Consider the following 14117-nt stretch of genomic DNA (forward strand, 5'->3'; position numbering starts at 1 on the left):
GGATACTATTCTTGGAACAGTCAGTTTAAACAGTTTCTTGGTTCCTGTTAGAAGATCCTGACCCAGGGCAAGTTAATGTCAGGGAGGGACTGACTTAGATGTTGCTTGTTCCCAGTTCCCCCCTGGATGAGGTGGGGGGGCTCTACGGAGTCCCCAGAGAGTCCTCTTTATGGGAGGGTGTCTTAGGCGGAGCTGTGGATGGCAGCTGTTACCCAGTGATCAAACATTCTGGAGTCACAGAGACCCGGCTTCAGGCACCTTCAAGCAAAGCGAGACCCCGTCCTCCCAGCCTCAGCCTCCTCATCTGAAACGCAGGCGTAGTGAGGAGCTAAGAAGAGGCTGCAGGTCCCAACCCCAGGACATGCCAGGCTCCTGGAAGAAGTCAGAGGTGGCTCTTTGACCACATTGAAGGTGGTATGTGCACGTTTTCCAGGGCAGGAGCTACTTTTGGAGAGACCTGGCCACAGGGCATGGATGGCTGCAGGACCCTTTTCGTCTGCCTGTGCTTTCTGATTTCTCAGGGCAGGATCGCAGGTAAGAAGGCTCTGCTGGCCGGGTCAGACCCCATGGAGGCCCAGGGCTGTGCTGTGGAAGGCCGAGGCCCTGAACCCAGGCAGATGGAAAGGGGGCCACCTAGTCCTCCTGGGGGCAGCAGCATGGGTGAATCTCCGGCTGGGGATGGCAGGTCCAGAGGCCGTGGACCAGGGGGCAGCTGAGGGTGCAGGCTGAGGGGGAGAACTGTCTTGCTCCCTACAGAGACAGCGCAAGAACTCCTGAGCTGGATGCGGAACATGGAGCAGGCCAAGGGCCGGAAGCTGACTTCTCCTGCTCGGTGAGTGGTGTCCAGCTGAACCTCTCGGTCAACTGTGCTCCTGCCCCAACCGTACCCCGAATTAGTGCCCCAGGCCTGGTCCCGTGCAGACTCTCTCCTTCTTTTTTTTCTTGTGGTGCTGAGTATTTAATCCGGGGCCTTGCACAAGCTAGGCAAGTCCTGTATCACTGAGCATCATCGAGACAGGGCCTTGCCAAGTTGCTGTGACTAGCCTTAAATTTGCAATCCTCCTGCCTCAGCCTCCTGAGTTGCTGGAATTATTGGCATGCCAGCGGTGCCAGCCTACCGCGGTGCCAGTCTACCGTGGTGCCAGCCCAAGGTAGACTCTTAACTGCATTTGTCAGGTTGTGTTTATCGAGAAATCACTGTGTGCCTGATGCTAGGTTCTGTAAATGGAAAAGAGACATGTCCCTGCCCGCCTGGAGTGTTTTGTCTAGGACAGGAGCCCTTAACCATCGATGTCATAAAACCAAGTGGGTCTCTGCCTTTTCCTAGGCAGGGACTCTAGGACTGTAGCTGGAGCCTCCATGCTCTGTGGCTCAGTGACCAAGCAGCTCTGGGTGAGAGGTCAATGCTGGTGACCCACTTGGGCTAAGAGCCGCCACTAGGAAGCACAGAGATACATCTCTCCTTAGGGGGAGCAGTCAGGGAAGGCTTCCTGGAGGTGGTGACAGCAAACTGGGACCTGAAGAGGAGTCAAGTGGGAGAAGGAGATGGGTGGAAAGCCAAGGTCAGGTGTGACAGGGACCCTGCAATGGTCTGGAGTAGGAGTGACAGGCTGGGGCACGGGAGACCCTACATGTGCAGGCCACCCGCAGCTCTCTTTTGCCCCTTGGCCGCGTGACGGGCCCTCAGGCAGGTGGAGGGCCTGGAGCAGAGGCTGCTGAACGCCAGCTTCTGCGGGGACACACTGACCCTGGAGACACGCACCATCCAGTCTCTGATCTTCAAGCTGGGCTGCGACTTTGCTGGCCTCGCACTGAGCAGCCACACTCTGGAGCAGGTCTCGCAGGTCAGAGGTGGCCGGGAGAAGGGGTGGCCCGATGTCCTGTGGGAGTTGAAGGTCCGCACTGTCCCCAGGCTCCGCGGCCTGGCCCCGGCCCAGGCGTCACCCCGAGTGGCTGAAGCTGCCTCCTCTGTAAACTGGGAGCGTGGGAACAGCAGGAGGGGAGGCGCCCATGGCCCCTGAAGGATGGTGTCTTCGTCCCCCTTTGTCCCAAGTCAGATGGAGGTGTGTCCCTTGGGTGGCAGCGTTGGGAGAGGCCAGGGAACCTGGCTCCACTAGTACCTGCATGATCCTGGCTGGATGCCTGGTTGGTACTGGTGCTGACCCGGCTCTGTGCTCAGGGACCTCAGTTGGGTGGGGTCCAGAACCCAAGCTCGAGGCTGGAGCCCCTGATGGATGCTGGGCCCTGGGGCCGGGGGAGGGGCAGCCCAAGGCTCTGCCAACGGAGGCCCCCGAGGAAGGAACTGCAGAGGGTGAGGCCTGGAAGGTTTGGTGGGGAGTGGGTCAGCAAAGGCACTGGGGCCAGGCCCGCAGGCCCTGGACACCGGGCTCAGCCTGTCTTGGCCCTCCGCAGGCCCGGGTCCCGCACGCCATGCAGTTCCCCGCAGAGCTGACCCGAGAGGCCTGCGCTGCCCGGCCCCGGGAGCTGCGGCTTATCTGCGTCTACTTCTTCACCACCTACTTTTTCCAGGTCAGCAGGTGGTGGGTGGAGGAGGGCAGGTGCCGGCCCCTTCCTGGGGACACTGCAGGCCACTGCTGGCCTCTGAGTGGGGACCAGCCCACTGTGCAACCTTGGCCTGCCATAGGCCCTTACCGGGCCTCAGTTTCCCAACAAGCTGTAGGGAGGTGCCATCACAATCTGCAAATTAAACCTAAGAAGGCTCACAGGTGTGCGCCTGTGTGAGAGACAGACACCGAGGCACAAGGTCCCTGGCCTCGAGAACCCTGTCTCCGAACCCTGTCTCCACACCTGGACTTGGGGATTTGCTGGGTGCAGTGGCGCACACCTGTAATCCCAGTGGCCAAGGAGGCTGAGGCAGGAGGATCGCGAGTGAAAACCAGCCTCAGCCAAAGCGGGCTGTTTAGCAACTCAGTGAGACCCTGTCTCTAAATACAAAATAGGGCTGGGGATGTGGCTCAGTGATCAAGTGACCCTGAGTTCAATCCCCCGTACCCCCCACCCACCTCACAAAAAAAAAGATCTTAGGGATTTAATGTTAGTGTGAGGTTGATGGCAACCATAAAATGGTGGATGAATGAGGGCGGGGGCGGGGTGTCCCCAAGGGACAGTGCCAGGGAAATCTAGAGAACGTGCCTCTCAACCTTGGCTTTGAAATTGAGGATAGGTGTGAGGTGAGGGCTGGAGGGTGGAATGCATTAAACAAATGGGCAGCGCGCCCCCTGGTGGTGGATGAGAGGATAGCCCCAGGTGGTGGGAGGAGGGGCTGGGAAGGAGGGCTCTGGTCTCCCCTGGGCCCTCAGCCCTTGGTCTGATGTCCTTCCAGGATGAAAGCAACTCATCCCTGCTCAACAACTACGTCCTGGGGGCCCAGCTGGACCGCAGCCACGTGGACAACCTCACAGAGCCAGTCAACATCAGCTTCTGGCACAACCAAAGCTTGGTACTGTTGGAGTACCCCCCTTTCCACCTCACCCCTGACCCTCTGTGGTTCTCCTGTTGAACACTGGTTTGACCAAACTCAGACCTGAGGAGCTGTCACATTCTGAAAATTCCTACTAAGGAGATGAGAAACTTTTACTCATCGCATTCTTCAGGATTCTTTCTGTTGCTAATGATAGAAGACCACCTCAAGCCCACTTAAGCACAAAAGGGAATTCTTGGCTCACGTCAATGACATGTCCAGGGGTGATCCACCTTCAGACATGGCTGGATCCAGGGACTGACACAGTACTATTATGGGTCAGTCTCTCTCCATCTCTCAGCAATTGTTTCCTGCCTTGGCAAGATGGGTGCTAATCAGGCGGGCTTCCTTTCCCTCTTTCCAGGGGGTCTACCTCCCCAGTGCAAATCAGGATCCAGGGTCCTAAAGGCTCAATTGGGTCATGTGTCCATCCCTGAACCAGTCTCTGTGCCCAGGGGGATGGAACATGTGGATTGGCCCCACCTGAGTCATGGGGGTGGAGGAGTGAAAACCCTCGTAGTGGAATAGGGGGAAGGGCTGCCAGGTGGACACAGCCCAGTGCCCTGTTTCCCTGTCCCTGTCCTTGCTGAAAAGCTCAGAGCCCTGTCCTCTGGCTCCATATCCCTGCGGCTTCACCAGAACTGCCCTGGATCTTCCTTCCCTGCTCCGGGCAGTTCCCTCCCCCTGGAGCAAACGCCCTACCTCCAGTGCTCTGGAAATCAGGGTGGAGGCCTCGGTGCCCCGCCTCTGGCCCTTCCTCTTCAGTCTCGGACTCCAAGGCACCGCCCAGTGTGGCTGGAGTGAGTCTCTCCCCCTCTGGGCCTAGGTCTGGATCATCCGTGGCCCTCACCAGTGGGAGAAGGGGGACCGCTGGCTATAGAGCATCTACCATGCCAGAGGCCAGCGCTGGGCCTCAGGAGGCCCCGGGGACTTTCATTTTGCACCAGCCTCCCTCGTAACCTGGACATGAACGACCCTATTTTGCAGACAAGCAGACTGAGGCTCAGAGAAGCCTAGCGTCTTGCCCAGGTCCCTCTGAGAGTCCCTGGTGGGCGTGTGGTCGGCATCTGGGACTGTCCCATGCCCAAGCTCAGCCCGTGCCCCGTACGTGTTGGAGGGAGGCAGCGGAGCCTGCTTTGCCCCCGGGACGCTCAGACCCTGAAGTCTGGCCCCTCCCTGCTCCCCCGGGACTGACCCAGCATCTCCCCTCAGGAAGGCTACACGTTGACCTGTGTCTTCTGGAAGAAGGGAGCCAGCAAGCACCACTGGGGGGCTTGGAGCCCCGAGGGCTGCCGCACAGAGCAGCCCTCCCCCTCCCAGGTGCTCTGCCACTGCAATCACCTCACCTACTTTGCTGTTCTCATGGTACGTGTGCATCCAGGCTGGGCGAGGGAGTCAGAGCCACACAGGGCTCCATGCCCCTGCAAGAGGGGCAAGGCAAAAGCTGGTATAAGGGGAAGAAAATCCAACTCAAGTGGGCTTAAACCACACACACACAAAAAGAAACTTAGGGGCTCATGTTCCTGAAAAGGTTGGGCTATGAAGGCTTCAGGCATGGCTTGGTCCAGGAACTGAATAGCACTGAGACAGGATTCTCTCTCTGTTCTTCAACTGTGTTTGATCTGTGCTGGCTTGGCCCTCCAACAGGGTCTCCCCACTGGATAATATGACTGCCAGCAATTAATTCCAGGCTCATGCCCTGGGAGCTTTCAGGCCAGTGGAATAAAAGCCTTTCTTACCCAATTCTGCCAGCTAGTCTTGGGACTGAATCCTGTGGCTTGATGTGTATCATGTGCTCATCCCTTGAGCCAATTGCTATGGGCAGGAGGAGGAAGGCTCCGACTGGCCAGGCCTGGTAGCCCGTCCATACACGGGGTGGGAGAAGTAGGGCCCCTTCCCACAGGGGCCCAGAGAATGGGGGAGGGGCATTTGCATGGGGGGGGGAGTTTCTGGGGGAAAGTCGCTACATCTGCCAGGGAGGCTGGGCTTGCGGGGAAGGGACCCTCCGTCAAGGGCCGGGAGGGCATGTCCACGCTCCGGCTCTAGCTCCCTCCCTCCCGCAGCAACTCTCGCCGGCCCCGCTCCCCGAGGAGCTGCAGGCCCCCCTTGAGTACCTGTCCCTTGTGGGCTGCAGCATCTCCGTGGTGGCCTCGCTGCTCACCATCGTGCTGCACCTCTATGCCAGGTATGCCCCTGCCTCCGCGCTCCGTCCGTCTGCTCGGCCTCCTCCTGGTCCCCACCGGGTCTCCCAGGGCGGGGCCAGGAGGCAGGGGTCACTGTGCCGCCCAGCGGGTGGCGCTGCCCGGTGACATCCCGCCCGTGCTCCCACCCCAGGAAGCTCAGTGACGCCGTCACGCACATCCACATGAACCTGCACGGCTCCGTGCTGCTCCTGAACGTGGCCTTCCTTCTGAGCGCCACGGCGGCCGTGGCCCCAGTGCCTGGGCCCGCGTGCTCGGCCCTGGCGGCCACGCTCCACTTTGCGCTGCTCAGCTGCCACACCTGGATGGCCATCGAGGGCTTCAACCTCTACCTTCTCCTCGGCCGCGTCTACAACGTCTACATCCGCAGATACGCGCTCAAGCTGGGCGCCCTGGGCTGGGGTGAGCCCGCCTGCCCACTTAGGGGTCAGCTGCCCAAGTGACGGCCCTGCCACCCCCGTGTCTCTGTCAACACACACACTGCAGCCCGTCTCATCACCATCTGCACCTCCACCTCCACCATCACCCTACCAACCCCTCCAACCACCATTACTACCCCCTCATCACCTCCTCCAGCTCCACCAGCACCAATCACCTCCATCACCACTATCACCTCTACCTTCAACCCACCATTACTACTACCACCACATCACCTCCTCCAGCTCCACCAGCACCATCTCTGCCACCATCAGCCCCACCAATACCATGATCACCACCACCACCTCTACCACCATCACCACCTCCATCAGCACTCTCACCTCCATCTTCAACCCACCATTTCTACTACTACCACATCACCACCTCCAGCTTCACCTCCAACACACCATCACCACAACCATCAGCTCCAAACCCCCTTTAACCCACCATTACCATCACCATAACCATCACCACCTCTATCTCCATCACCATCACCATCATCACTTCCAACACACCCATCACCACCACCATCACCCCCACCAACTCCACTTCAACCATCATTACTACCACCACCACATCACCTCCAGCTCCACAATTACCACCTCCACTTCCACTTCCAACACCATCACCATCACCTCCACCACCACTATCAGCCCCACCAACCCCCCTCCAGCCCACCATAACTACACCACATCACCACCTCCAGCTCCACCTCCATCACCATTATCACCTCCACCACCATCTCCACCATCACCATCACCATCTCCACCATCACTATCACCATCAGCTCTACCACCTCCAACTCCAACACCACCATCACCACCTCTACCTCCACCATCACCATCACCATCACCATCACCATCACCATCACCATTAGCTCTACCACCTCCACCTCCAACACCACCATCATCACCTCCACCACCACCATCACCACCACTGTCAGCCCCACCAACTCCCCTCCAGCCCACCATAACTACCAACACAGCTCCACCTCCATCACCATCATCACCTCCACCACCATCTCCACCATCACCATCACCTCCACCACCACCCTCACCACCTCTACCTCCAACCACCATTACTACCACCACATCACCACCTCCAGCTCCACCTCCATCACCACCATCATCACCACCATCTCCACCACCATCTCCACCACCATTAGCTGTACCACCTCCACCTCCAGCACCACCATCACCACCTCTACCTCTGGCCACCATTACTACTACTACCACATCACCACCTCCATCAGCTCCATCACCCACCTCCAATCCCACCATCAACCCCATTACTTCCTCCCACTACCATCATCACCTCCACCTCCACTTCCAGTTCACCATTCACCACCATCAGCTCCATACTCTCACCTCCATCCCTCCCTTGCTCCCACCACCATCACCACCTCCACCTCCATCACCACCATCCCCTGCCCCACCGTTTCCACTACCTCCCACCATCATCTCCATCGTCACCATCATCCTCATCCTCACCACTTCCTTCCTTCCATCATCGGTGCCTCCATTACCACATTCCCCCTTTTTCAATTATGTCTACTTCCTCACCCCTCTCTCCCATTTGCTCCTCACCCCTTCTTCCCCGGGTGGTCCCCTCTACTGCCCCTTCCTGTTCTGTCCTAGAGCCATCCCTGGTGAAGAGCCTCTTCCGAGAGCGCAGGCTCAGTGCTCAGAGGCTGGAGCTCAGCTCGGCCCCTCCCCTCCCCTGCCCAGTGGGGTTCCCTGTTAGCAGGCCCAGAGATGAGGGTCAGCCCTTTGGGCCTCCTGAGCCTTTGTCCCACCCTCAGGGGTCCCTGCCCTCCTGGTGCTGCTTCTCCTCGCCGTCGAGAGCTCCGTGTACGGGCCCCGCATGATTCCCATCTCCAGGAGCCTGGAAAATGGCACGATCATCGGGAACACATCCATGTGAGTGCCTGGTGCTGGCAGAGCGCCCCGTGGGCCTGGGGCTCTAGACGGGTGTCCTGCAGGTCAGGCCTGGCTGGAGGGCGAGGAGGTAGCTCAGACGGGGAGGTGGGGGGGCGCCACACTCCTCCTCCCGGATGTGGCAGTCTCCTGCAGGGCAGCTGCGCCAGCTGATGCCAGGAAGCCGTGGGTCAGAGGGCACTGCCCGCTTAGCCCCCAAGGCCGGCAGTGGAGCCTGCCTGTTGGGCCCAGCCTTGGCCTGCAGCTCCCAATGGACTGTCCAGCACAGCCTGCCCCTGACCATCCTTCTCAGCCCCCTGCTTCACTAATCCAATTCCGGCTCCTCCCAACTTGCTCCAGGGCACGACCTTGCCAGGCCCCACAGACCCCCCTGTCTTGAGAAGAGAGTGCGTGGACCTGGGGAGGGCAGGGCAGGGATGGGGCTCAGTGTCCTTGGGGCTTGACGGGAGGCAAGGCCCTTGGGGGCCCGGGGACAGTCTGCTGCCTCCTCCTGGAAGCTGTGACGTCAAGCCCTGCTGTATAGTTAGGACAGCGAGGCACAGAAGCCCTGGAACTTGCCCAAGGAGACCCAGGCAGTCAGTGGCAGAGCTGGACCTTGTAGCCAGTGAGCCCCAACCACCAGGCCCGCCTCATCCCACTGTCCCGGAGGGCTCAGAGCTGAGTGAGGGGAGGGGCCGCTTTCTCTCTGGAGGTCGGGTTGTGTCTCCAAGGAGGTGTGACTCACCCTCGTCAAAGGTGTGTTTTACTATATACTATGTGATGTGGACCCAAGAGTTGAAGTGACACATGACAGGGACGTTAGGGACCCTAGGTGAGGCACTAGCTTCCCTGTGTTTTTCCCTCCTCTCCCTCCACCTCCGGAAGCCATAACTCTGGCTTCTGTGACCCTCTTTCACCTCTTAACCGTCGTTAATACCCTCGCATTTCTCACGCCACCCTGGAACACGACCCAAATGTCCGCTGACAGGATTAAGAGGGTGAAGGGGGCTGTTGCTGCTAGTGCATCACCTAGCAGTGACATGAACCCCAGCACTGTTCACAGGACAGTGGCTGCAGCAGCAGGAGCCCCTGGGGTCCCTGAGCAGGTGACCATGACAGGGGCACAGGGTCTGGGCTCGGACCAAGGGACTTCAAGTCCCACCTCTGCCCCTGACTAGTGTGTGGGTCGACTCCAGCAGGACTGGAGGTTCCTGAGCCGGAGCCTCAGTTTCCTCGTCCTCAGGGTGGGGAGGGATAGTGCCCGCCGTGTGGGTCATGAGAACCGCGTGGCACCGTCCCCGCCAGGCAGCCGCACAGCGCTCAGGTTGGGTAAGAGGCGGCACCTCTGGCCAGGAAAGACAGGAAGGGCTTGGAGGACCTAGGGCCGGGGGGGGGGGGGGGGGGGGGAGGGGAAAGGGAGAAAAGAAGGAAACAGTCGTCTGGGCCACAAGACGAGGGGGCATCCAGAGGCAGCGAGCCTCCCTGGGCTCGGAGCTGCGCTGACCTGGTGCTTCGCTGTCCCCCGCAGGTGCTGGCTGTGCAGCCCCGTGGTGCACCAGGTCCTGGTCATGGGCTACAGCAGCGTCACGTCCCTGTTCAACCTGGCGGTGCTGGCCTGGGCGCTGTGGGCCCTGCGCAGGCTGTGGGCACAGAACAGGGCGCTGAGCGGCCGGGCCTGCAGGGACGCTGTCACCGTGCTGGGCCTCACTGTGCTGCTGGGCACCACCTGGTCCTTGGCTTTCTTCTCCTTTGGCATCTTCCTGCTGCCCCAGCTCTTCCTCTTCACCATTGTCAACTCGCTCTACGGTGGGCCCCGGGGGCAGGAGGCCTGAGGATTGCTCGAAGCGGTTGGGAGGTCGAGGGCAAGGGGACCAGGGGCGCTGCGTCATTGCCGAGCGGGGTGCAGCCTCGCCTGCACGGAAGTGCCCTCTGGGCCAGCGGGGCCAGTCCTCTGGCTCCTAGAGGCCATTCCTTCTGTCCTCCAAGAGGAGGAGGCTCTGAGAACTACTCCTGGGCCCAGGGAGGCCCCGCTCAGCCTGGCTCAGAGGTCCCTGGGCTCCGGGCGAGGCTCCTGCTCTCAGCAATGCCCACTGACCGGTCCTTTCTTGCAGGTTTCTTCCTCTTCCTGTGGTTGTTCTTCCAGAGGTGCCACTCGGAGGCGGAGGCCAAGGCAGAGATGGAGGCCTTCAGCTCCTCCCAGATGACGCAGTGACCCAGCACCGCCTGCGGCCCAAGGCCCTGGCTCCTACCAGAGAAGGTGGCAGGCCTGCCGCAGGACACCCGAGGCCCCGGTGCCTCCTGGGCCTTGCTACCTCCACAGACTCCCCGGGCACAGAGGGCGGTGTGGGCCGGGGTCCGCCCAGCTGGCTGGGCCTATAGGCAGAGCTCGGGCCTGGGAGCCAGGAGGCCACGTTCCCAGGCCTGGCTCTGAGTCCTGCCGAGTGATCTGGGGCCTATCACGGACCCTCGGTTTCCACATCTGTGACGTGGGGACAAGTGGCTGACCGGGAGCTGTGTGAAGACTGAACACCAGGGGAGAAGAATGTCAGTGCGGGTGGCATTCCCTCCTGGCCTCCCGCTGTGGCCTCCCCTGCGTTCTGGAGTGGGTCCCTACCCTCCTCCTGAGGAGGATGGGGCTTCACCTGACCCGCGGCCCCTGCCAGCACTCAGAGCCCCACCCCAGCCCGCACCAGCCTACGCCCAAGGGAGGCCACTTTTCCTTTCACCCCCAAAATGATAACATCCAACTCAGAGCCCCTCCTTCCCAAAGATGGGGCGGTCCAGTCCTCTCCAGGGCATCCTCCTCCCGTGCTTCCAAGACCCCCACAGTCCCTTCAGATCAGCCACCAAGGCCACAGGCCTTCCCTGGCTTTGGGGCGGGGAAGCTTCTCCCTTCAGTTAGTTGAGCCTCTGAGTTAGATGTCAGGGGAAGACTGAGTTTCCCCTGGTGGGCATGAGGGTGCGGGTTCTAAATCCCAAGCTCTGGTGGCCACGGTGGCCTTAGACCCGTCTGTCAGGAGACAACACTCTTGAAGCCGGTGCTTTTCCCGGGATAGACACCAGGCGGCGATCTTGGCCTGTGAACCAAGGCATTGGCGCCAAGGCTGCCCCTGGAAACGAGGCCGTCACCTATGGACCCCAAGTGCCCGCTGGAGAGATGGGTCCCTCCAGGACTGTGCCTGTGGAGTGACTGCAGGAGGAGACCCCAGGACAGCAGTGCGAGGTCACTTTGGGGGGCTTGTGCCCCAGGCATCCCTGGCACTAGAGCGGCCCGGATGGACTCTTAGGGCTCTGCCCCGGGGCCATCGACAGACTTTGTGACCTTGGGCCAGGGAACTGGAGCGGGTCCTTGTTCTCCCAGGGTCTCCTCTTCCCCTATGCACATCTCTGGATGCGAACAGCTCCTCACTAGCTGGCGAGTGGTCCAGGCCCAGGGCCGCTCCTGGTTGAGACTGTGGACAAGTCACTCAGACTGGGCCTTCCTTTCCTCCTCTGTATAATAGGGACAATGGCGGGACCTACTCTGGAGATTCAGCAAAACAGTCCCTATAAAGAGGCTCGGTCCTCAGGGAGGTACTGCTGGCTCTAGTGGGGTTGTTGGTATTACTGGTGTCGGCTGAGCCGCAGGCCCAGGTCTGCCAGCCTCTCAGCCCCTTCTCAGGCACCTCCACCCTCCCTTCCCCTCGAGGCCTCTGCTCCAGCCTTTCTGGCTTCTGTTCTAGGAATACTCACTGCTAGTGTGCCCCTCGGCTGCCACCCTGTCCCCCCACGTCCTCAAGCCCCCAATCCTCTGGTGGCTCATTTATCATGTCTTCTATGACAACTCTGTTTGCCCCAAAGAGAAGGCCCCTCTGCTCTGAACCCAGGCAGAGCAGCCCCCCCTCGTCAGGGTGATGGAAGTCCCCGTCAGAGCTCCCCAGGGCCCCTGGCCGGGCCACACACCCTAGCAGGTCCTCCAGGCCTCGAGGGTCCCCTGCTGACGTGGGTGCTAGGGGATCATGGGAATGTGGGCAGCTCCAGGCAGAGGTGACCCCCCCCACCACTGTGGCTGGATGGACAGCTCTGTGAATTGGGCCCGTGGAAGGCGGCACCCACCCAGCCCAGAGCCTGGCCTCTCAGACCCCAGGGAGTCTAGACCTACCTGAGCATGTGGCCCTGGTAACCCTGGTGGGTTTGGAGGTTGCAGGAAGTGGTTCCAAGCTGGTGGCCTTGAGCCGTGTTGGGGTCTAGGCTCTGGGCAGGGACCGCTTGCTGGAAATACCCCAGTGGGGTATGGGGACAGGAGCTGAGGAGACTGCAGTGCCACCCCACCCTCCCCTCACTCCCAGCCCCGAGAGGCAGGAAGATGGTGGAGGCTGGAGGGAGGCCCCTGTTCAGGGCCAGGGCCTCCGAAGAGGCAGCAGGTGAAGGACAGCAGGCGGGGGCCGCATGTTTCTGAGTTGCTTTGTTCCTGGTGTCTCAGGGAGACGTGTGGCGGGTGTTGAGAGTGGGGCTGCCGGGTAAGGTACAGGGACATAGTTCTGGAGACACACTGACTCTAAAATAGTCACAGTCTATCTGAAATTCAAATTTAACTGTGTGTCCTATATATCTATTTTTAATTTTTGCTAAAACTGGCAACCCTAGTCGAAAAGAGCACTGCTTGGAGATCCGAGGCGTGGACTCTTTATCCTTCAGATCCACCCCCGGGCAGCCCCTTGGCCCCTCAGAGAGCCCCTCACACGCAGCCCATCCAACTCGCGGTTTCCGTGTGTCTATGGTCAGCCCAGGCCATCACCAGGAACCCCAAGGGTTCTGCGTTGGGGTGTCCCCGCCCGGCTATCAGCCCTGCTTGGAACCAGCCTGTTCATGGGCCTCCCTGACTCCTTGTTCCCAGTTCAAACTTTACCCAGTAGCCAGAGGGCATTTTCCACACTGCAGCCTGACCATGTCTCTCCCCTGCTGAAAGATGCCCTGCCACACCATGCTGCCAGACTGTCCTTGGGAGCTTGATGGCCCCAGGTCCTGCCTGTGCCCAGCCTGGAGCCCACCTTCCACCTCCCTCCTGCCTTCCTCACCCCCTGGATCTGCCACACTGATACTGCTTTTGGTTCCCTGGACTGCTGCCTTCTCATTGGGGGCCGGCCTGGGGCCGAATGCTCTCCCTAAGCCTTCACTGGGGCTCCACGGTGACATGTCCTTAAAGTCTCAGCTCTGCACATCCCTGTGCCCTCCAGACCGGACAGGGCCTTGTCCCTGACCTCCAAATCTGCAGTAGGATCGCCTCCCGACTCCCCTCCTCTGTGACAGACGTTGTCTCCCTGTGTGACAACTGTCCCTGTCTGTCTCGGTGTCAGATGGAGAGCACAGTGGAGACAGGTGCGGTCTCATTTGCTCATTCAGCCGCCGCATAATTGTTACATGCTTTTATTTTGGGCGCTGCGCTGGTTGCTAGGGATGTATAAATAACCAGTCACCACATTCTAGTGTGTGTGGGCGCCACATCAGAGACCATTTAACACTTCCATAAAAGATCTGACAGGTGGGAACTTGGGCTGTGCTCCAAGGAACACAGGACGCCAGGTTTTGGCAGAGGGATACTGAGGAGAAAATGGAGGGGTGCTGGATTTGGGGGTGCAGGAGAGGCTCAGTGAGCTGGCCCAAAGGGACCTGGAGGCCAGGGCTGGCCCAAGGCCGGAGTCCTTGCAGCAATCTTTCCATGTGCTGATAGTGAACTTTGGGAGAGCTGGGGGTGGGGGGGAGAAGGGTCTGGGGAGCCGCTTTCAGGTGAGATCAAACTCCCGAGGGTGATGGCACTGACCCGGGTTGGGGTGCCCTAGAAGCAAACTCAACGTGGAGGGGAATTTGGTTGGGATAGGCCAGGAGGATGCCCAGAGAGTGAGATCAAGCAACGGGCGACTTTCCGAATCACAAGAAGATAAGCCACCATGAGTGAGCATCAGCGGGGACAAAAGAAGCAACAGAGTGGGACCCAGCCACAGAGCAGTGAGCAGCCACCCGGGAGACGGCTGAAGAGATAAAACAAGCTGCGTGTGGTGGTGCACGCCTGCAGTCCCAGCTACTCAGGGGGCTGAGGCAGGAGGATCTCAAGTTGGAGGCCAA

General features: G+C 60.1%; 1 protein-coding gene across 1 annotated transcript in view; it reads left to right on the forward strand.

Annotated features, from left to right (window-relative positions):
- ADGRG5 (adhesion G protein-coupled receptor G5) overlaps nt 1–13625 on the forward strand; it is a gene marked incomplete at its 5' end in the record, with an annotated part of 32334 nt that extends 18709 nt beyond the window's left edge. The window contains 11 exon segments of the mRNA XM_081274380.1: nt 434–534; nt 757–832; nt 1688–1844; nt 2413–2529; nt 3344–3460; nt 4694–4846; nt 5545–5666; nt 5816–6084; nt 7901–8018; nt 9544–9821; nt 10127–13625. Of these exon segments, the coding sequence (XP_081130506.1) occupies nt 434–534; nt 757–832; nt 1688–1844; nt 2413–2529; nt 3344–3460; nt 4694–4846; nt 5545–5666; nt 5816–6084; nt 7901–8018; nt 9544–9821; nt 10127–10227 (1609 nt within the window). The 3' untranslated portion in view covers nt 10228–13625.
- Nucleotides 13626–14117: the final 492 nt, after the last annotated feature.

This window comes from Spermophilus citellus (genome assembly GCF_964194105.1).
Source record: "Spermophilus citellus genome assembly, chromosome: 18".
NCBI lineage: Eukaryota > Metazoa > Chordata > Mammalia > Rodentia > Sciuridae > Spermophilus > Spermophilus citellus.